This window comes from Malaclemys terrapin, chromosome 2, assembly GCF_027887155.1.
Source record: "Malaclemys terrapin pileata isolate rMalTer1 chromosome 2, rMalTer1.hap1, whole genome shotgun sequence".
Classification (NCBI taxonomy): domain Eukaryota; kingdom Metazoa; phylum Chordata; order Testudines; family Emydidae; genus Malaclemys; species Malaclemys terrapin.
The window spans coordinates 227,704,055-227,725,879 of NC_071506.1; the positions used below are offsets into that span (position 1 = coordinate 227,704,055).

The following is a 21,825-nucleotide window of genomic DNA, read 5'->3' on the forward strand; positions in this document are numbered from 1 at the left end:
GGGTTCACCTGGCAGCTATCTCGGTGTTCCACCCAGGAGAACACGCTTCCTCGGTCTTCTCTAACCCGATGGTCGTCAGATTCCTCAAGGGCTTAGACCGTCTATACCTACAGCAACGCCAACCTGTTCCGGCGTGGGATCTTAACCTGGTTCTCTCCAAGCTCACAGGGCCCCTGTTCGAGCCATTGGCTACCTGCTCACTCCTTTACCTATCTTGGAAGACAGCCTTCCTTGTAGTCATCACTTCAGCAAGGTGTGTTTCTGAAATCAGGGCGCTCATGTCTGAGCCTCCATACACAGTCTTCAATAAAGACAAGGTGCAGCTTCGCCCCCACCCCGCCTTTCTTCCCAAGGTGGTATCAGCTTTTCATGTGACCCAGGATATATTTCTCCCGGTCTTCCATCCTAATCTGCACGCCACCCGTCAAGACCAGCATATGCACTCCTTGGATGTACACAGGGCCCTTGCTTTCTGTATTGAGCATACGAAACCATTTAGGAAGACGACGCAACTCTTCATTGCAGTGGCCGACCGGATGAAAGGCTTACCGGTCTCCTCACAACGTCTCTCCTCTTGGATCACGTCCTGCATTCGTGCTTGCTACAACCTGGCCGGTGCCCCGACGCCACGCCTCACCGCCCACTCCACGAGGGCCCAAGCCTCCTCAACTGCCTTCCTGGCTCATGTCCCGATCCAGGATATTTGTAGAGCGGCGGTTTGGTCATCGGTCCACACCTTCGCCGCTCACTATGCGCTTGTACAGCAGTCCAGAGACGACGCTGCATTTGGGTCAGCGGTTTTGCACACGGCAATGTCTCACTCCAACCCCACCGCCTAGGTAAGGCTTGGTAGTCACCTAATTGGAATCGATATGAGCAAGCACTCGAAGAAGAAAAAACAGTTCCATGCCAAACCCGTCTCCCTTCCCCACTGTCGGAATAGCCGGCAAGAAGGAACTGAGGGAACGCTGGGTCGGCTGGGGTATATATCCAGAGCCATGAAGGCGCCTCTCCAGGGGGCTTCACAGCCGACCCACTGGGTGTTGCTAGGGTAGAAAATTCTCCGATTGTGCACACGGCGCGCGCACACCTAATTGGAATAGATATGAGCAACACATCTCGAAGAACAACAGTTACAAAGGTGAGTAACCGTTTTTTAGTCTTAGCTGAAACTTGATATCAGTTTTTTAAAAATTAAAGGAGTTTTGAGATTAGTTTGTTGTTGTTTAGTAGAAACACTGACAAGCTAGATGTCTTGGTGCAGAAAATAGGGATTTAAATGGATTGCAGAGTATAAAAGTATTTGGAATACAAATGACACACTGACAAGCTGCTCTCTCAAGAAAATTCTTTCTTTGCTGTAGACTATCTATGGGTGGGGGTGTGTGGACTAAGTTAATCAAAATGTGCTGTTTACCCCAAATCTTGTTCTTGCTGGTAGGTGCATCATATAATAGTTCTAAGAACTTCAGTGAATTACTTTTATATTTGTTTGAAGAAAATGGCTTTGACTCTCCAGTAAAATTTCCTCTATGCAGAAATCCAAGAGGATGGGGATTTCATGATGTTTACAGCTAGTAGCTGCTGATGTCAAATGCATTACACAATGAACACTTTACACTGAAAAGCACAGGCCCTGATTCTGTGACAGTGGGGTGACTTCTGACATCTCAAACTTCCTAATACCAATAGTTAGGTCCTGGGGATAGAACACCCTCTTATGAAAACTTTCAGTTTTTGGAATAGTTGTAGGGAAAACTTACCAACATATGAGCTGAAAAGAGAATGCAGTTAAGATCTATTCTCTGGAGACATTTTGGAATAATTTGAACTCTTAGAATGGAAGTACAATATTATGTCTTCTAGTACAGACTAATCTTCACAAACTTCTGGGAGGATCCAAGTACAGTAGTTTAGTTGGAGAATTGTGGACTTATGACGACCAAAAAAAACAACAGAAGGTCTTTTTTGTTTTTTATTTTTTTATTTTTTTAATGTAATGACTTACTGGAATTAGACTCAACTTCAAAACTAAGACAAGAGAAAAGTAGTGGGGAAAAATGTGTTAAACCACTTAATCCCAAAAACTGGGAAATCCATATGGCGATACACAAGGGCATCTGAAAAGCTGTGTAGTTTAAAATAATTATGCTACATAACTCGGCTGGATCAGGATGAAATTTCAAAAAGGATCTTATATAATTGTAGAAAGAATTTGCAATTGGAGAGGCTGTTGACAGCATAAAGCCTATTCAGTAGTTAAAATCTGTGGACAGGCTGAGGGTTAGATGTGCTCCCTATGGATCTGGTGATACTGCTGTGTAAATTTCTGGTTTCATGATATAAAGGACTGTAAAGTACTTTGGTTAATTCTGACAACAGCTAGTTACTGCCTTTTATGAGGTTGATGTACTGATCTCACATGGAATGGTTAAATTTGAGCCACCAACCTGAGTATTGAAATTTGACTTACTTCCTAATACTGTGATGTGTATGCCCACCCATCGTCCCCTCCTTGTCATCATACACACACAAAATAGAAGATTGTAAAGCAAGAGCATGGGAGGAGGAGTTGAGTGAGACATCCTAGAGCAGGGTCTGTAGATTTAATAGAAAAATGCATTCAAGCACCATGTTGAGTAAGTTTACATGTGTAAATACTTCTATACTGTTTATCACTGTTTCAGTAGAGTTTTTTGAATTATTAAAAAAAAAAACCAGTTTTTCCAATACTAGAGGATAGTAAGTATGTGTAAATGGCAGTTGTATGGAGTATAGATAGAAAGGATAAGGACTTATTTAATATTAGATTTTTATCATATCTTAATGGTCTGGAATCTTACAATTTATAAGCTTTTAGTCTAATTTTAAAATTTGCTTTTCAGGAGTAATCAATCTCTTGATAAAATGCATTGTTGCCTAATGTGGAAAACTTGCATTGAAGTAAGCCTGTCTACACCAATTTCAGTGTAAAATATAACTTACTGTTATGCTATAAATAAAATCTATCTTTTGAGAAAGATCTGCATATTGTTTAGCAGTCTTGGAAATATTACCCCAATCTCTGTATTGACACTGAAAACCTAGTGAATAGTTTTCATTATAGTTGTCACATTTATATGTAACTTCTGTTGAAGAAAAATATCATTGTTCTTAGCTGTCTTTCCTGAATAGCACATGCCCTTTAATACCTGTATTCCAGTCATTACTACTATTCCAATGTTTCCATTATCCCTATAATATGTGGTCTCACTTTCTGCACCAGTAGTTCTAGTTCCTCCATTTTGTTATTTAGACTCCTTGCAGTGGTGTACAGCCATCTTAGTTGTTCTTTTTTGCCTTCACCCAGATTCCTCACCTTAATAGGTAGTCATTTTACTGCCACTATTGCCTATCTGACTGTTACTGTCAGTAGTATTGGCACTCTCTTTCCTCTTGTTGTCCATTCTTCTATCCTCTGTTCCGTTTTCCATTGCTGTTCATTCTCTTTTACTTGATTTTCCTTCTGCTCAATATTAGAATGAGGCATGGAGATTACATCTCCCAACCATCTTCCCTGAATATCTAGCTTAAAGGTCTCTTAAACAGTCTGTCCTCTGGGAGACAGATATCTTGATCTTTGTCTGACATAGTCCACCATCTGTTCATCAGATCGTGGCTGGCTTTTTATTGTTGTTGCTATTGACTTGGTTTTCCTGTAAATAATCAGCCTAAAGGCAAAAGAATTTCTTGGATTATCAGTCCTTCTAGGTATATAGGGGCTGTTCTGTCTCCCTACATAAATAGAAAAAAATGTAGGAAAATTGCATGTCTTATATAAGGTTTAAAAGTTGTTTAAACGGGGATATATTATTTAAGGAAGAAAGGAAAATTGAAAGCAAATGGGATAAAATCTCTGGCAGCACTTGTCTGGTGTATCGTAAAGTCTTAGATGCAGAATAAACAATTTATAGTAGCTTTAAATATATTTTTGTTCAGTTTTGTTTTATAATTCTTAGGCATATTAATTGCTATCTAGCATGCCAAAAACTACAGAGTGACCCTTCGGAGGTTGTTTACCCCCCCCCCCCATCCCATGTTCTTGGCAATTAGATGTATTAATTCCTTTGGCATCAAATGAGTAGACCTAAATAGTGTCATCTGAACCAAAGCTGTAAAAATTGGCTTTTCGAGACAGGTGGGAGAAAGGAAACAAGTTGTTAAATCACAGCTGAAATCTGAAAAATGTGTGGTGTTTTCATTTATAGCCATCAATGAATTCTAACTATGTTTTTAAATGTAACTGAGAAACACTTTTGAGATTGGTGTTTCCAGTGCATTGTCATAATGGCTACACACTTAGGCATGCGCATGCAGCCAATTTTAAACAGAATTTTAAGGTACCTTAAGTCCATTAGAGACCATTAAAGTTGTTTTTAGATATAAAAGATGGGATGTGGAAGAGCTTTGTGGCCAAAATAGGTACTGCCACTGCAAAAAACTGACTTCCCTGCTGCTTTATGTAAGTACAGAGGTGTGAAGCCATGTTAAAATGCAGTTGGTTCACCTTATTAGTTAGTACCATGTGGTTGTCATTTGTGACCTTTCTTCCCTATTCTTCTTATTACTAGCTCTAATCAAAAACATTTCTGTTAACCGAAATAGATACCTTCGGAAGTAACCTTTATGCCTCCACTCATACTCCTAAGAAACCGAACAGTAAGTTTTCCTACTTAATCCCTTCCACGAGTGTTGAAATCAGACTTGTCTTCACTGCTGGAATCTTGATAATAGGCATGCATATCTATCTATATATAGAAACTAAAAAAATATAAATCACACACACATCCCTTTCATCTTCGAGAATTCCAAAACACTTCGCAAACTACAGTAGTACTGTGTTAAAGCCACTTCCCTTAAAGTGGCAGCTTGCCAGCTGGTGAAAAATCGTGTTAAGCAGTATGGGAAAAGTTACTGTTTTGGCCATTGACATACAGGCAAACCCCATGACCATTAGAAAGGGCCTTTGGATGTTTGCTCATGCGAAGCATGGGGGGGCCTTTTGCCATTAAGTTGTTCTTGGAAACATTTCACCATTATAGTAAATTGTCAGGTACTTGACTTACTTTCAAACCATTCCTTCCAGCAGATAGCATAACTCTGGTGGTCAAATAGACCTATGTAGTAGCTGAATATTTACCAGGTTTCACGTCCTTTCAACTTCATATATTTACCCTAAATTAGTGTTCCTTCAATATTCATATGTAGGCTTCATATCAACAAGTTTGAAAGAAAGCTTACAGCACAGACAATTGTTGTCTGCAGTTCTAAAACCTCAAATACTCTTAATATTGATATTCTTTACTTCGTCCTGAAGATTTTGAAAACTATATCACTAATAAATTAAGCACTTCAGAGTAAGGATGAGCTATCATTTCTGGCTATTGCTATGCTTTCATTGGATTTTTTTCATTCTTGTCAAGCTTGCTACTATTTATATAAATGGAGAGATGCTTTTCTCTCTTCCTGTGCTTGCTTTTGTATGGTACAAATGTGATGGTAGAAACTTTCATGATGGATACCCCATGACTGCTTAGACCTGGTAGCTTCCCCTCTCACAAAATCCAGTTCATAGTAGATCTGGTGATGAAAAGCCATTTGACTCCTGAATGTTTTATTGTCTTAAAGTTTGGAAATCTGTGGTCTAATTCTTTAAAGGTTTTTGTAATGCCGATAGGTTGCTGGAAGTGTAGTTTGTTACATTATATATTGTAAAGTTTGAAAGTTTTTTCCCTCTTTCTTCCTCCTCTTCTCTTCTCTTCTCTTCTCTTCTCTTCTCTTCTCCCCCCGCTCCTTCCCCCCCCCTCGCCCCCCATTCACATTTCTCTCCCTCTTTATCCTTAACCTCTCTTGATGGGTCTTCCTTTATCGGACTCTAACTTTAGATAGTAAACTTTTCAGGGAAGGAATTTGTCTGTAAAGTACCTTGTGCATAGAGTTAGTGGGAGACAGTTTTTCAATTCTGCAAAAATGTTCATAGTTGCAAAATGTTTGCATTCTGGTGAAACCAATACCTTTCAAAATTTTGTACAAAAAACTGGAGGGGTGGGACTGTTTAAGGCACTATTGAATGTGAGAGATGAAAGTTCAAGTCCCTGCTCTGAATCAGGCAGGGACTGTCCTCATCCTAGGTGAGTTCCCTAACCACTGGGCTATTGGCTATTCTAGGGAGAGTTTCTTTCTCTTCCCTCCTCCCAAGCCCCCTAAAAATTCCATCCTGGACTCAAGAAACCTTTGCCGATGAATGGACACAGAAAGTGATGAGTTCTGGTGAAAAATTTTGGTTTTAACAAATTGGCATTTTCTGATGAAAAATTGTTTTGTCAAAATTCTTGACCAACTCTACTTATGCACCATTGCCCTTTAGGTTTTGAAGATCTTCCTGTCCCTTTTTACTATAGAAAAATACCACTTTTCCAGTTCAATGGTACTATTTTTATTCATGTGTATAGTATCAAGAACTGCAGCAATCACTGATTTTTGCTACCATTACTTTAACTATCCAGGAATATCAAAGTATGCTCATACTACTTTTAAATGATGGCCCACTCTCTGTTGCTGTGCCTTTAGTATTGTTTGCTCTCTTCCCCTCCTCATCCATCAGTCAAGTTATAGTACCTTGAAGCTAAGATCATCACTTGTGCCTCAACTCATTCTCCAGCATTGCAATGAACTGTTTCTCCCTTATAGCCTATCTTCTCCTGTTTGATCCTGTAGCGAGGTAATTGTCTAGTACTTGAGATCAGTCTGACATGGAAGTGATAAGAATACTATAAATCAAGCTTCACTATAAACTCAATAAGAGCAGAAAATGGGCTGAGGTCAACATGTTTATTGCGCTACTGGAAAGTGCTCAGATGCTATGGAGATGGATGTGATCTACGAATTTCTATAGAATAAACATTCCATGTTACACGTACATAGCTTTTTGCAGGTGTTACTTTGCAGATTTTATATAAAGATTAAGTGAATTTTAAGTTGATGTACTTGAAAGTTTTCCTAACTATGCAGACTTGTTCCAGTTGAAAATAACTTTAAAAAGAACGCAGAGATAAAGTGGCAATCTAATTGTACCTGAGCTGATCTGGCTGTCAAGATGTAGGAGTTTCAGTTCAACCACATTCAAGGGAGAGTGCTATATCAGTGCATACTGAAGGCATAATCTCTGCTCCTATGTGGTAGTACTTCAAGTTAACACAGAGATAATTGTAAAGATAACTTTAAAAACAAAGGTTTTCTTTACATCTTAGTACAGCTGATACAATATTGTCATAGGGCTTGTCTTCCTGGAGAGCTTTCCTGTCAACATAGTGCTGTCTACACAGGGGGTTAAGTTGGTATAACCATGTCACTCAAGAGTGACGATTTTTCACACCTCTGAGCGATGTACTTAATGCTGATACAGGTCTGTAGTGTAGACCTGGCCATAGAAGTGAATTGAGGGGGAAAATGCTAAACTCAATTTTGATGTCTAAAATAACATGTAATTTTGAATTTTCAAGAACACATGTTTCATGAGCATCTTTCAGGACTTTAACACTGAAAGACAAAGGAGATTGGAGGGGAGTGTAGCACAGCATGGGAGAAAGTCCATTTTTTAAAAAAATGGAGTAATTCTATCCCATCCTCACCAATACTGCTAATTAACAAAAAGTTAGTATGCAAACATCTGGCTTAATTCATAACACTTCAGCCATCCAATTTCTGTGTTTTTGTTGTTTTTCATGATTTTGTTTCAGACATCTTTTTTTTTCTTTCTTATCCATCTTCATTTCTAGAACAACCAGAGAATGGTAATGATGCTCCTGAATTGGGAAACTTTGTCATACCTGAGATTAGTGTCACAAATGTGGCTGGAGAGAGAACCGGGAATGGGGAAAAAAGCAGAGCACTAGCAGAGAATGATTCTCAGCATATACAGGGTGTGCAGGAAACAGCTACAGATCCTAGAAATGACAGCAAAGGCATGCCAGAAATCAGGAGGCAAAAATCTGTAAGAAAAATGATGGAGGATGGAATAAACTCATCTGGCAGAGTGCAGTTTTAGCAGAGCACTTTGTAGCTGCACTCTAAGGTACCATTAATTGAAAGGGTCACTGCTGCATGTTTGGAGAGTTGCAGTATGCAGTTATTTTATTTGCATGTTGTTATTTAATAAAAACACAAATGCATGCACTGCACACACCATTTCTTATTGTGTCTGTGCCACATACAATGATGACATAACTTGGGGAAACCACACTGTGAGACTCAACATGGACAGAAAATACTTTCCTATTCTTCACTTTGAGCATATTTTGCATATTTGTTGGATTTACAAATAAAGTTATCAAGGAAACAAAGTGGACTATTTCAAACTTATGCAAAAAAGCATTTCAGTATGCTTTACTGTCCCCCCCCCCCCCCCATTATACCATTTGAAACACCTTCATGATGTTGATACATTCATACTCCAGTGTTAAGTTTCCAATCTAGTTATACTGGCAAACAGATAATGCAGAAGGTGACCTTTCAGTCATAAAACTAAAACACTGTTGGGTTTTCTAAACTTGCAGGAGCCATAAATGGGTATTTTGTGGCATTGATAATCTACCTTAATGATTAATTTGCTTTGCAAATAGTATGTAGAAGCACTTGCACATAATAGGATTTATACCTTTTTAGTTTTCTGTGTGGTCTCTTTCTGATCTGTTCCTAATCTTTTGCATGAATAATAGTGCTTTTTTTCAAAATCACTACAAAATGAGATTATGCGGGCATGCCTTATGGTTTAGTAAATGCAACTTGATGCAATTTAAATCATAATGAATCATTTTCTACAATTTAATGCAATAGGTAAGTGTTTTACATTTTTCTACTTTGCTCCATACCTATTGCTTTATTGCTTCATCTTTGAAAATGCCGAAGTCTAACTGTATACATCTGAATTAATCACAATATGAATAACACCTTTTAATTAACACTTTTTTCTTGTTCCTTTGCATAGATAATACTGATGTAGCAATTCCAGAAGAACTGATAGAAGTATCTGAGGTTGATGAAGGGTTTTACTCTAGAGCTACTTCTAGCACAAGCCAATCTGCCTTATCAAACAGCAACACCAGCAACAAGATCCTTTTAGGGAAGAGCCAACGAAGGTCTGGAGGAAGCAAAGTTGGGGGGAAAGAAAGAGAAGCTTCTGGGGAATCCTGCAAAGAAGACTTTTCTCGAAAACAAACTCAAAGAGCCATGAGTGAGAATTTAGATCTTCTATCTTTAAAGAGACTGACATTAACTACTAGTCAATCCCTGCCTAAGCCTGGCAGTCATAGTTTGGCTAGAACTACCACTACTGCTTTTAGTAAATCATTTGAGCAGGTCAGCGGTATCACAGTTCCAAATAACCGTAGTGGTGGAAATGGTACTGAAGCAAATAGGTTTTCAGCATGTAGTCTTCAAGAGGAAAAATTGATATCTGGAGCAGAAAGAATAGATCTTCCCATTTCAAACAAACAATCAAATCAGCAGCGACCTCCTAGCATCAGCATAACACTGTCAACAGATTGATGTCTGACAAATTGCCTAGTATGAAAAAGGAATCTGGAGATTCTGTTGATAGTGTGCTCCCCATCTTCCCTTTTTAAAATCTAACCCTCCAAATTCTTGATACCGTTGGAGTTTGGCTTGCATTTGACAGTGTGTTTAGATTACAATTTTTAACTATTTTGCATTGTTTCAACTGTTATTAATAGCCTAGAGGGTTTTTTTTTCCTTAGGTGGTTTGATTTTACACTTACACTTCCTATTATTTACATCCCCCTATTGTTAACAAACATTGGCAGGCTCTGTTTAGCCATGCTGGCAGAGTGTGTATGTGTGTTGTAAATTATAGACTGCAGAGCAAAGGGATCCTCTTTCTCAGGATGTAGCTGTTCAGTCACTGATGCAAAGCAGTTACTTAAGTTTTCTATTAGAAGGGGTTTGTGACTCAGGAATGAAATTGTGTGACATTGCAATAGATCCATACAATAAAATCACAGCATCGCAGACCATGCCAGAGAAAATGTGTTGATGTGAGAGATGTACTTTGTTATAGGCCTACAGCTAGAAGTACCAGTTCAGTGTTCCATGTTAGATGGAAACTTTCATAACAGTGGGAAATCTTTGCATGCACCTGACTCAATTCACAAACTCCAATATGTTTGCACACCACTTGAGTCGCATATTCCTGTAAGTATATGGGTATATGCAAACTGAGATTTTGTGTACGATAGGTCTCTCTAAACGCTTGGTTGAAAACTTGGCTCCAAAAGTCATACAATGGCAGATCAAACTTCTGCTGGGGACAGGAGTTTTCTGTGATGAAAATGCCATAATACTCAGAAAAGTGACTAAAAATGTCACTAGTTGGGTTCCATGTTTGATTCTGAGTTACCAGATATGTTCAGTTCAAAAGCCACAAAGGCTTATGCTCCAATACATCTGTTAGTCTATAAGGTGCCACATAATTGCTTCATAATTATAGTATCAGTATGTTTACGCTGATTTTGACACCTGTTATATTGAATCAAGCACATCATTTTAATGGAATAATGTATTTAAAGATAAGGCTTGTTCTTGAATGAGACTAGGAGACTATTACAAAAGGACACGTACAAATTAAGAATCTTGCAAGCACAAAGGGGAAATTATACTGTAACTGATTTATAACTAATTTCATTTATGTTGTAACTTAATGTTGTTGTAACTTTCATTTATGTTGTAACTTGTAACTCACGCCATCATTATTTTGCTAGTTTTAAACTACAAAATATCAACATTCTTTACAGTTACTATAGTAGTGTTTTAAAAAATCTTATTAGCTGAGATTATAGCTTTAACAATGCTTATTGATTGCAAGCTACACACAAATGGGGAGAAGAGAAGCTGGCAATAACCACTCCTTGAAAAGAGAGGGAGTGTTTTACATAGTATAACTGTGTGGTCTTTTCTCAGGGGAAGTGGAGAAAGTAAAATGGAGGTCTAATGTATATCCATTCATGAGTATTCAGATCTCTGTGGTGAGGTTCCTTTTATAGACCAAAAATGTCAAAGGACCTCATGACACAGAGCAAGGACTAAAGCTTTTTTAGACTTTCCCTAGTTTAGTTTTTGCCTTGAGATCCATTCTTGATTTAACTGAAAACTAAAGCACAAATAAATTTAAACAAGCTCTCGTACACTCTCTGCAGCCTCTTAACCACCTTTCAGAGTGGGGTGACAATGCTGTGTTAAATTTTGTTAATTTCCAGCCATTGCATATTTATAGCATCCAAACCACAGGCAGTGGAAGAGTATTGGGGAGCTGGTAAAAGGTATTACTAGGTAATGTCTACATAATAGACATTCTGCATTTAACATAACTTGAAATTCCTCCTGGGAGGCCAAGAAGGGATGTCCACTAGAGTTTCGCACAAGATCCTTTCCTAGCTCTCACTAAGCAGAACACACAGCCTTCCTCTGATTTCCTAGCTGTAGGGTAATACAATTTTAAAATTCTTTTACTTGAACTAAACCTTTAAGTTGACTTATAACTTATTGATTTAAACTGTAATTCCAGTAAACCTTTTACCATGACAGTATTAAGCATGGATTAGCTTTAAGAACAAATTAGTATTTTAAGTCCTTTCTTTTCTAGAGAAATTGTGATTTATTTATTTTTAATTGTCTCCATAGTAGTTAAACCCCCTTTTTGATTCAATAGTGGTAGAAAAGATGTTTCTGTACTGGAAGATCCAGCCATTTAAGTTTGAAGCTACAGAGTAACAGAATTAACCCTCTCTTTTAGAGGTGTATTTAAAATGCCAGGGATACAAATGAGTAACTTTAATGTTTACAAAGCTGCCACTTGACTATTCTCCAAACTACAAATCAGAAGGTATTTTTTAAAAGGGTAAGCTGTTTTTATCTTGCACGTTTAATCATTTTACCTTTGGCTGTTGGTTTTTGTTTCTTCCTGGGCTTAAATAAATGTTAAAACAAAATGATAAAACCCACATTCCTCTTATACAATAGAATTTATATGAGGTTTTATGGTTTTCAAGTAAATGTGATTTAAAGGGAAGATTTCTTAATACTAAAGGGCTACTGCTTCTACTTACACATGCAGCTTTATGTACATAAGTCTTTATAAGCCTATCTATATGGTTGATTCATTGAGTTCATTTTGTGTAACTGCCACAACCTAGGTCTTGGCAATACTAAAATTTTACTCTAACAACCTTTTTATAACCATAAGTATTTAAACGTATAGCTATTTAAACAATTGCAGGAAAGTTTTAGGAATAAGTTTGTTTAGCTTCGTGTCTGAGACTGTCCAAATACCCATCAAGACTTCTACTTGGAGACAGTATTAAATGGTGGATCTCGAGAGTTTTTAAATTTTATATTAATCAAATTTGCATTGAGAATATAAGTTTTTTTTTCTTTTTTTAAAGTAAATGTTGTTGTAGTCTTAAGAAATTACAGCTTATACTGTACAATGGTAGTTAATTTTGAATGAATACATTTCAGGGGTTACCACCATTTAATACACCTCTACCCTGACAGAACACTGTCCTTAGGAGCCAAAAAATCTTACTGCATTATAGGTGAAACCACGTTATATTGAACTTGCTTTGATCTGCCTGAGTGCGCAGTTCCGCCCCCCTGGAGCATTGCTTTACCGCGTTATAGCCGAATTCCTGTTATATCGGGGTAGAGGTGTATAATAATCTGCAGAAGAAAAAAAATCTCCATTTAAAAACAAAAAGCTCAAATAAGTGGTACTAAAGAAAAAAAGTAGCTAATGCCTTACACTTAGGTTTGAACTCCATTTCATTATATCAAAGGGAAATGTTTTCAGTGCTGCATTAACACAGCAAAATCTACCATCAAAATATTTGATTACCTAAAGATTAACAGTGAACAACTATTTCCTGTTGTTTAGAACTAGGACTCTTTTGTGCAAAGATTGCATACATTTTAACCACTTTGTGTAGCTATGTTCTGTAGTGATTTTTTTTTTTTTAGAAATTGTTGACATTTATGAAAGGTTATTGGAGTTTATATTGCTAGAAAAAGTAATACTTTTTAAAAAAAAAAACACCTTTCTAGAGATAACCAGGCTCCTTTTGATTAGCATAAGGATTTTACAAGTTTAGTAATTATGTCAAATATTTCTTTTAGTCAAAGTTTAATTTTTGAGGTTTAAAATGCTGTATATAGATGTGTAACATACTGGATTTTGTATCTGTGTAACTCCATTTCTAAAAGACTGCAACAATGGACTAGATGTATATTTTTAGTAACACAGGTCTATGGAATAACTGCATCAGTTCGCAGGTGTTCTCAGTCTTAACTTGAAAGCCTACGTTTAAATGAAAGTGCCACACTCTCATATTTTTAATGTTTTGCATAGTTTGTGTGATTATTTTTCTGTCTTATATTTTGGTAATGCAGTGTTTCACTTTTTATGTAGTAAAATGTTTTAAATTGTACTCTAGAGTTAATCTTCCTAAAGTATAAACCATGAATTTGCATTGTTTTGTGTTTAATATTTTTGTGGCCATTGGAATAAACAAACTGGAGTTTTGTTTTTCAAGTTGTATACATTTATTAATACTTTAGTACTCTGCACTTTTCATAGCAGAGTTTTGTCTCATTGACAGGTTTTGTTGAAATAAATCTAGAGTGGTGAGACTATACTTCTCAAATCACTTGTTCACGTTTGTATGTAAACAAAGAATCTAAAATTGCAATAGGACTGATCACGCTACTAGGATGGGATAGCTTGGAGTATATTCATGCATGCATACCCTGGGCTATACATATGGTACTTACTGTGGCCATGTCCTATTTACACTGCAAATAAATACGCTGGACAACAAATGTCTGTAAGCATGTCAACAGTGGCAAAGATTTGTAAGCCTGGCCTACACTAGGAAAATTAGATTTTATTTTTCACTAGCAGTGCAGCTCCACTGATGGCAATGTGGTGCTAAAATCTCAGTCCTGTCTACAGAACAGTCACAACTGGTAGAGCTGCAACCGTGCTGAATTTCGGGTCCTTATTTTGCCAGAACTGATAGCCATAATATACACAGGCCTTCACTAGCTCTCCAGTCCAATAGTTTTTGTACGTGTGTGGGAAAGAAGCAAACCAGATCAAGTAGGCAGTTCAGAGTAAATGGACTTAATACTGGGTGTACATTCCTCACCCACTTCTCTTTATGATGTAGCTGGAGGAGTTGAGTTGGTAGCATGAGTATAGAGAGAAAACAACACTAACATTACATCAGCTGGTAATGCTGCATGGAAAGGAAGGTATACAGTAGGACTTAATGTATCAAACTAATGCCATTGAATGATGTCCATTATTATTTAACTTCTTAAAAACTACCTGAGCTCCTCTCTCTTTCCTTCGGGGAATAGGAAGCAAGATGTAAAAGCATCTATGCATCCGAAGAAGTGAGGTTTTTACCCACGAAGGCTTATGCCCAAATAAATCTGTTAGTCTTTAAGGTGCCACCAGACTCCTTGTTGTTTTTTTAGGGAGGAAATAATTTGTGTTCAGGTGGATTAGTATAAATGCTTACTTATTTCTTGTTTTTAGTGTGTTGCTGTCCAGAATAGAGGTCACACTTAAGAGCTACCTAACTTATTTTAAGTGTTTAGAGTTTTCTCAAGTATAGGTGATACAGCCATGTATCTCTAGCATTAGGTTCATACTCATCACACTAATTGCTTAAATTATTATTTATTCCTATTGAGGGGGGACTTCATATTTGGGAATCAGACAGTGTAAAGCAAACTCTATTTCCATAAAAGCAAGTTCCTGGCTGAAGAATCTCCTTCAAAGGCCACCACTGTACTTAGCTCAGTGGATGGGAAACCAGATGGGACTAGCATCTCAAGCCCCAGAAGGAGATAAAGTGGGGGTGGGAGCACATGCCGGGAGAATGCAGACTTGTCCCTCCTCATCTTCTGGAGGCTCTATCCATCAGTGGGCCAGCTGGAGGAGGAGAACTGATTAGCCCCTCACTTTCCCCTTTCATTAATTTAAATCTTAGCCCCAGTCCTTGGGGGAGCCTGTTCCTTCTTTTGGAGCCTCTGTTTCAGCAACCCCTTGTTCCTTGTAATTAGTCTCAGAACTCTGTTTTTGCAGATACTGTGTATTTGACTGATCACCTGTTATGGGCATCAGGAAAGGAATTTTTCTTCCTCATGGGGCCAAATTGACAGAGGCTTGGTGAAGTTTTTCACCTTCCACACAGCATCCTGGAGGCACGGTTAGGTTAAACAGGAGTAGGATTTAGCTAATTAGTGCTAGTACAGGATAGGGATGTTAGTTTGTCACAACTTGCAGCCAGTTTCCAGTGTGGTTAAGGAGCTAAAAGGGCCACTCCCAGACGTAAGACCTGGGATTTTGCTAATTGACCTTGTGTTTATGGGGTAGGAGAGTCCTGGCCTTTTTAGTACCCTCTGTCCCCCTCACAGGCAGGGGAAGGGTGGGCAGCAGTGAAAGTATTCAGAAGAGTGAGCTAAATCCAGGGCCAGCTCCAGGCACCAGTGGAGGAAGCACGTGCCTGGGGCAGCATTCTGTCCATTCTTGGGGCGGTACAGTCTGGGCAGGTTTTTTTTTTTTGCTTGGGGCAGCAAAAATGGTAGAGCCAGCCCTGGCTAAATCCTAGAGGTAGACTGAGAAGAGTTTATTCTGAGTTATGAGTTCTCTGTGGGAGTTCTATTATCCCTATACTGCAACCACTTAAAATGCCTGGTATGTGAGAGTATGGGTGACAGGGTGGGTAGTTTGCCTTCCCTCTGTCAAGTTTAATAAAGTTGCAGTTACTGCTTAAAAGCCATTGCACTTACTGCACAGAATGTAGCTGATCCCTTTCATCTAAAGCCATTTAAGAGCAGCAGTGTGTTTTAAGGTTTCGAAACAAATTTTGGGAACTCTGCACGTTTCCTCCTTTCTCAGCTTGCTTTTTTATTTCAGAAAGTCAGATTCAGCACCTCCTCTCTTTCTGCTTCACTGGGGTAAGGCAAGAATGAGCAGCATCTCAAAGCATATTCTTTCCAATGAGAATACTCAAAACATACAAGCTTAAAACTTTGATTCTATAAACAGTCTTAACTAAAACTCTATCACTTGACAGTCCAGGAAAACACACAAGCTGTGCGATTACTAGGGCCCTACCAAATTCACGGCCATGAAAAATGCATCCTGGACCATGAAATCTGGCCTTTTGTGTGCTTTTACCCTATATTACACAGATTTTGTGGGGGAGACCAACATTTCTCAAGTTGGGGGTCCTGACCAAAAAGGGAGTTGCAGGGGTTGCAAGATTATTTTTGGGGGGGGGGGGGTCACAGTATTGCCACTCATTTCTGCGCTTCCTTCAGAGCTGGGTGGCCGGAGAGCGGCAGTTGTTGCCTGGATGCCCAGGTCTGAAGGTGGCTCTCTGCCAGAAGCTGTGTGATGTGGCTCCTATATATATGGACAGCACCTATCCCAATGGGGCTCTAATCCTGAGGGGAATCTTAGGTGCTGCTGCAACACAAATAATTCCATGTAATATTTTGTTACTTTCACTTCTTTACTATGATGTAGTGAATTTATTCAGCCACGCTGCTCTTTTCTAAAGCCCAGAAGGATTCATACTTTTACATTACAATCTGTTACTCATGTATATACACATGACAGAAACCTCTGATTTTCATAATTAAATCTATGAATAGATCTTGGATTAAATAGCTCCCAAGAGTTTTCACAATCTGCAGCTGCTTAACTTGTTGCATTTTCCAGGTAGCAGCAACTTGTTGAAGGCTACTTCACTACAATGGAAGCTTGCTGAGCTGCTTCCAGTTCTTGCTCATGCTGTAAGTAGATAAGGCCTTTAAGCAAAGGAACAATTCAGTGCAATTTGAGTGTTGCATACACGTTGTACTGTTTTCCTGTTTGAGTGATTGCACATGTGCATTAGATTCTTGGATGTGGATGTGCCCTGTGTACAGTCACCGGAAATTTTTCCCTCAGTGTTACCCATCAGGGCAGCTCTGCTGCTATGCGCCACTGGCATCAGTATATAGGCCCATCCGACCCTGAGCCCCTTCTGTGCCGTCTTAAGACTTGTCTACATTTAACAGGGGATCGATGCATCGGCGGTCGATTTAGCGGGTCTAGTGAAGACCTGCTAAATCGACTACAGATCGCTCTCCCGTCAATTCCTGTACTCCATCTGAACAAGAAGTGCAAGGGGAGTCGACGGGAGAGCGTCTCCAGTCGACACAGCATAGTGTGGACCCCACGGTAAGGAGATCTAAGTACATCGACTTCAACTACATTATTCACGTAGCTGAAGTTGTGTAACTTAGATTGATCTTCCCCCCCCCCCATAGTGTAGACAGGGCCTCACTGCTTGTGAGAGTTGCTGGAGCTCTCAGTGGACTGTATTCTCTTGTTGTTTATTGTAAATAGTTTAGTGTTTGTTGAGTTAGTTAGGTTTTTACCCCACTTGAGGGTTTTGGTTGATTCCTGGTGCTGAGGGATGCTTCGGTCAGCAGGCTTCAGGTCCCTGTGTTTCCTGCAATAACACAGTCAAGTTGCTTGAAGTGCTTGGGGAAGCTCATACAGAGGAGTGTTGCCAAATTTGCAGTGATTTTTAAGTTTCACACAAAGAAAGATTGTGAGTAGAAGCCAGGCTAAATTTTCTACTTGTGTAGGCAGCCTTGAGACCTCCATCTGAGCCAGATTGGTCAGACTCGGCGCTGAGTGCCTCGACGTTGGTAAGGAGTGTGCCTCCTGCCGTGACTGAGTGCCATCCCCAGTGCTTACCAAGAGGCACAAGAAGCAGTCCGCTCAAAGCGGGAGATCCCTGGCTCCAAAGTCTGCTAGGCATGGAGTTAAGAGTAGAGTGCGGTCTATTCAGTACCACAGAAGATGGCACCATTGAATCCTGTGCCTAGGCAGGTTCTGTCGAGTCCAGAGCCTGAAGGGGCTCCTTCCACATCCACAGCACTACACAGTACTGACACCATCTCAGTACCAACCCCACTGGAGGCATTTGCAGTTGCCAGGGACATTCTGACTCTGTCAGTGTCAACTCTTGTACCGCCACTATCAGTGCCGGCAGACACAAGAGAACCAGCAGGATTGCTACAGTGCTGGGTACCTTGCCAGCCTCATGTAGGCTTGTCCTTCAGTACCATCAAAGGGATAACCCATGATGCTCACTTCTCTGCAGGCTAGGGTGACCAGACAGCAAGTGAGAAAAATCGGGATGGGGGTGGGGTGGGGGGGGGTAATAGGAGCTTATATAAGAAAAAGACCCAAAAATCAGGACCGTCCCTATAAAATCAAAACATCTAATCACCCTACTGCAGGCCTCTCCACTTTGGCACTGATCTCCAGCACCTTCTAGAAGTGCACCTCCGTGGTCAGCAGAAGGAAAGTCAGCTTCTTCCAAACGAGAGGTTGGGTCCTACATTTCTCATCCTTGGAGCAACTCTCACTATACCTCCTCTAGGTGTTTCCACCCTTCCATGGATCCTGTCACAGAAATACCATAGAGTGGTTGGCCAGAAGGTCACTGAGAGCCTACAGCTGTTCAGTGGCCCTTTTGGAATCAGTGAGGTTTTCCCCCATTTCCAGATCTATTCAGTGGCATCAAAAAGGTGTGCGGCACTTACCTTACTTGTTCCTGACTCTGGCACCAAGCCTGATACTGGACATCAAGAGCCAGCTTAACAGGACCCTGTGGATCAAGAAATGGAGGAAGAGCATCCGCAGCCAGTGTTGGCCTCCTCTTCCCCTCCCCTGGTAAGGCAGTTGCAGGAGAGGGCATGTCGCCTCCCCCAGGTGACTATAAGGCACACCAAGAATTGTTAGAGGATTGCCTTAAGTCTGGGCATACAGGTGGAGGAAGTTAAAGAATCCTCTCACTGCCTGGTCTATATTTTAGCCACTGCAGGTCCTTCCAGAGTGGCCCTGCCTTTCAATGAGGCCATTATTGACCCAGTTAAGGCGCTGTGGAGACCCCTGCATCCATTCCCCCACTTCAAAAAGGGTTGAATGCAAGTATTGGGTATCTGCCCATGGTTATGAGTTCCTTTACTCCTATCCCCACACCATGGGTCCCTGGTAGCATCTGCTGCCAAGGAGAGGGAAAGGCAGGGGCATCAGGGCACAACCCCAATATCAAGACTCAAAAAAGTTGGACCTATTTAGTCTGAAAGTTTATTTTACCTGGTGGGAGAGGCGGTGGTTCCAACTCAGGATTGCAAACCAGTGTGCACTTTGGGCAGGTCTGACTTTAATGTGCTAAAATTTAAAAGACATGCTAAAATTTAAAGACATGCTGTTAGAAGATGTTAGGTGGAAGTTCTCCCTAGTGGATGAGGAAAAATTGGTGGCAAGGGCCTCATTGCAGGCTTCTCTGGATGAGCCTGACTTGGCTGCAGTTTTGCATGGTCACCATGGCATCCATTGTTCCGTGTCTGGATCCTGGAGACTGGTACATCATCTTCAATTTGAGATGCCTGCCTTCATGTGTCAATATACCAATGACACAGAAAGTTCCTCAGGTTCATAGTGAAGCCCTTGCATTATTAGAGCACAGTGCTTCAGTTCAGCCTGTCTGCAGCTCCTCCGCTGTTCCCAAAATGTATGGCCATGGTAGCAGCGTTCCTGAGAAGATCGGGGTGCAGGTCTACCGGTCCAAAACTAAAGTTATATCCAGTGTGTGACTCATTCAGCAACCATTCAAGGCCGTAGGCCTATTGATCAATGCAAACCAGTCCACCCTCTGCTCAGTACAGAGGATACTGTTTATAGGGGTGGTGATGGACTCTACCCAGGCCAGAATATTTCTCCCAGAGTCAAGAGTCCACAATCTGTTCAATCTCTAGTGACAGACCTCAACTTTCATCCAATCACAACAGCCTGAAATGGTCTAAGGCAGGGGTTCTCAAACTGGGGGTTGGGACCCCTGAGGGGGTTGCGAGGCTATTACATGGGGGTTTGCAAGCTGTCAGCCTCCACCCCAAATCCTGCTTTGCTTCCAGCATTTATAATGGTGTTAAATATATTAAAAAGTGTTTTTAATATATAAGGGGCGGGGCGCACTCAAAGGCTTGCTATGTGAAAGGAGTCACCAGTACAAAAGTTGAGAACCACTGGTCTAAGGCTCCTAGGGCACATGGCTTCATGCACATATGTAATACAACACATGAGGCTGCACCTCAGCCTCCTCCAGATGTGGCTGGCCTCAATGTACTCGCCAAGCTGTCTTCATCTGGACACTGTGCTCACAGTACCTTCACAGGTTCTAACTTTGCTGAATTGGTGGTTGGATCCTTTCCGCATTTTTGTGGTGTTTCCATCCTCAACCATCAATGACTCTGGTCTCAGACATATCTACTCTAGAGTGGGGAGCTCACCTGGGGCCCCTCTGAACTCAGGGTCTTTGGTCCTTGAGGGAGCTCTTTGTTCCTATCAACATCAGAGAACTCAGGTTAATTTGTCTTGCCTGTAAGGCTTTCCTACTGTTGTGTGCAGTGTAATTGTAGCCGTGTCAGTCCCAGAATATTAGAGAGACAAGGTGGGTGAGGTAAAACCTTCTATTGGACCAAATTCTGTTGGTGAGAGAGACTAACAGCAGTTGGTCCCTTAAAAGATATTACCTCACCCACCTTGTGTCTCAGATTTTCCTATCTCATAGCAGAGGGAGAAACTTGTTTGTTGTTGCAGACAATACCGCAGCTATGTTTTTTACCTCAACAGGCAGGCAGAGGTTTGCTTATCCCTCCTTTGTCAGGAAGTAGTTCACTTGCAGGAATTTTATGTAGCCCATTCAATCAATCTTGTGGCCTCTTCTCTTCAAGGGAGGCAGAACAACCTAGCAGACTGCCTGAACAGGTCGTTTTTGAGTCACCACAAGTGGTGTCTTCACCTGTATGTAGCCAGATGCATTTTTCAGAAGCAGGGGACTCCCCAGATAGACCTATTTGCAAACAAGTCTAAGCAAAAATGTCAGCAGTTCTGCTCCCTGCAAGGCCACAGTCCAGGTTCAATCACAGATGCCTTCCTGCTACCCTGGAGAGAGAAGCTTTTACTATGCTTTTCCCCCCAGTCAGGGCCGGCTCTAGGCACCAGCTGAGCAAGCTGGTGCTTGGGGTGGCAGATTGTTTGAGGCGGCATTCTGCCCAATCCTAGGGGATTTTTTTTTTGTTCTGTTCCGGCCGCCCTGTAGGGGGTGGCGGCGTGGAGAACCAGAGTGCCCTGCAGGGCAGTCCTCTTCCTTCCCTCCCCGCCGACTGGAGCAGAGCCCTCGTGGCAGGCGGCAGGAGGCGGCGCAGCGGGAGGGGCCACGTGGCAGCGCCCCTGCTGTAGCCCTGGCCGCCCCCTTCTCTCTCTCTCTCTCTCCTGCCCGCTCCCTCCCCCTTCCACTCCCCCCAGCTGGTCCCCCTGCACCTGCGCTCCGGCCGCGCCGCAGGTTGTTTTTTTGTTTTTGTTTTTTGCTTTGCCATTCTGGCCGCCCCGTGTTTGTTTGTATTGGTTTTTTTTTTTTTGCTTGGGGCGGCCAAAAAGCCAGAGTCGGCCCTGCTCCCAGTCCCACTCCTACACAGAATGCTACTAAAATTCCAGTGGGACAATGCCCAGGTTATATTAATAGCCCCAGTGTGGTTTTGTCAACACTGGTTTTCCACTCTAATGGACCTCTCAGTGGCATTGCCAATCTCGCCACCGTTGCCTGGATCTAATCTCCCCAGACTAGGGTCAGCTGC

The 21,825-nt window shown here is 40.9% G+C and overlaps 1 protein-coding gene across 4 annotated transcripts in view; it reads left to right on the plus strand.

Moving 5' to 3' along the window:
* The window catches only part of HYCC1 (hyccin PI4KA lipid kinase complex subunit 1), a 97,817-nt gene extending 84,178 nt beyond the window's left edge, over positions 1 to 13,639 (plus strand). For 3 of the 4 annotated variants that reach the window (XM_054020194.1, XM_054020192.1, XM_054020193.1), the window contains exon 11: positions 9,026 to 13,639. In XM_054020194.1, the coding sequence (XP_053876169.1) occupies positions 9,026 to 9,585 (560 nt within the window). In that variant the 3' untranslated portion in view covers positions 9,586 to 13,639. Of the gene's footprint in view, positions 1 to 7,817; positions 8,114 to 9,025 lie in introns of all 4 variants that reach the window. The other variant, XM_054020196.1, reaches the window with a different exon arrangement.
* The last annotated feature ends 8,186 nt before the right edge of the window (positions 13,640 to 21,825 follow it).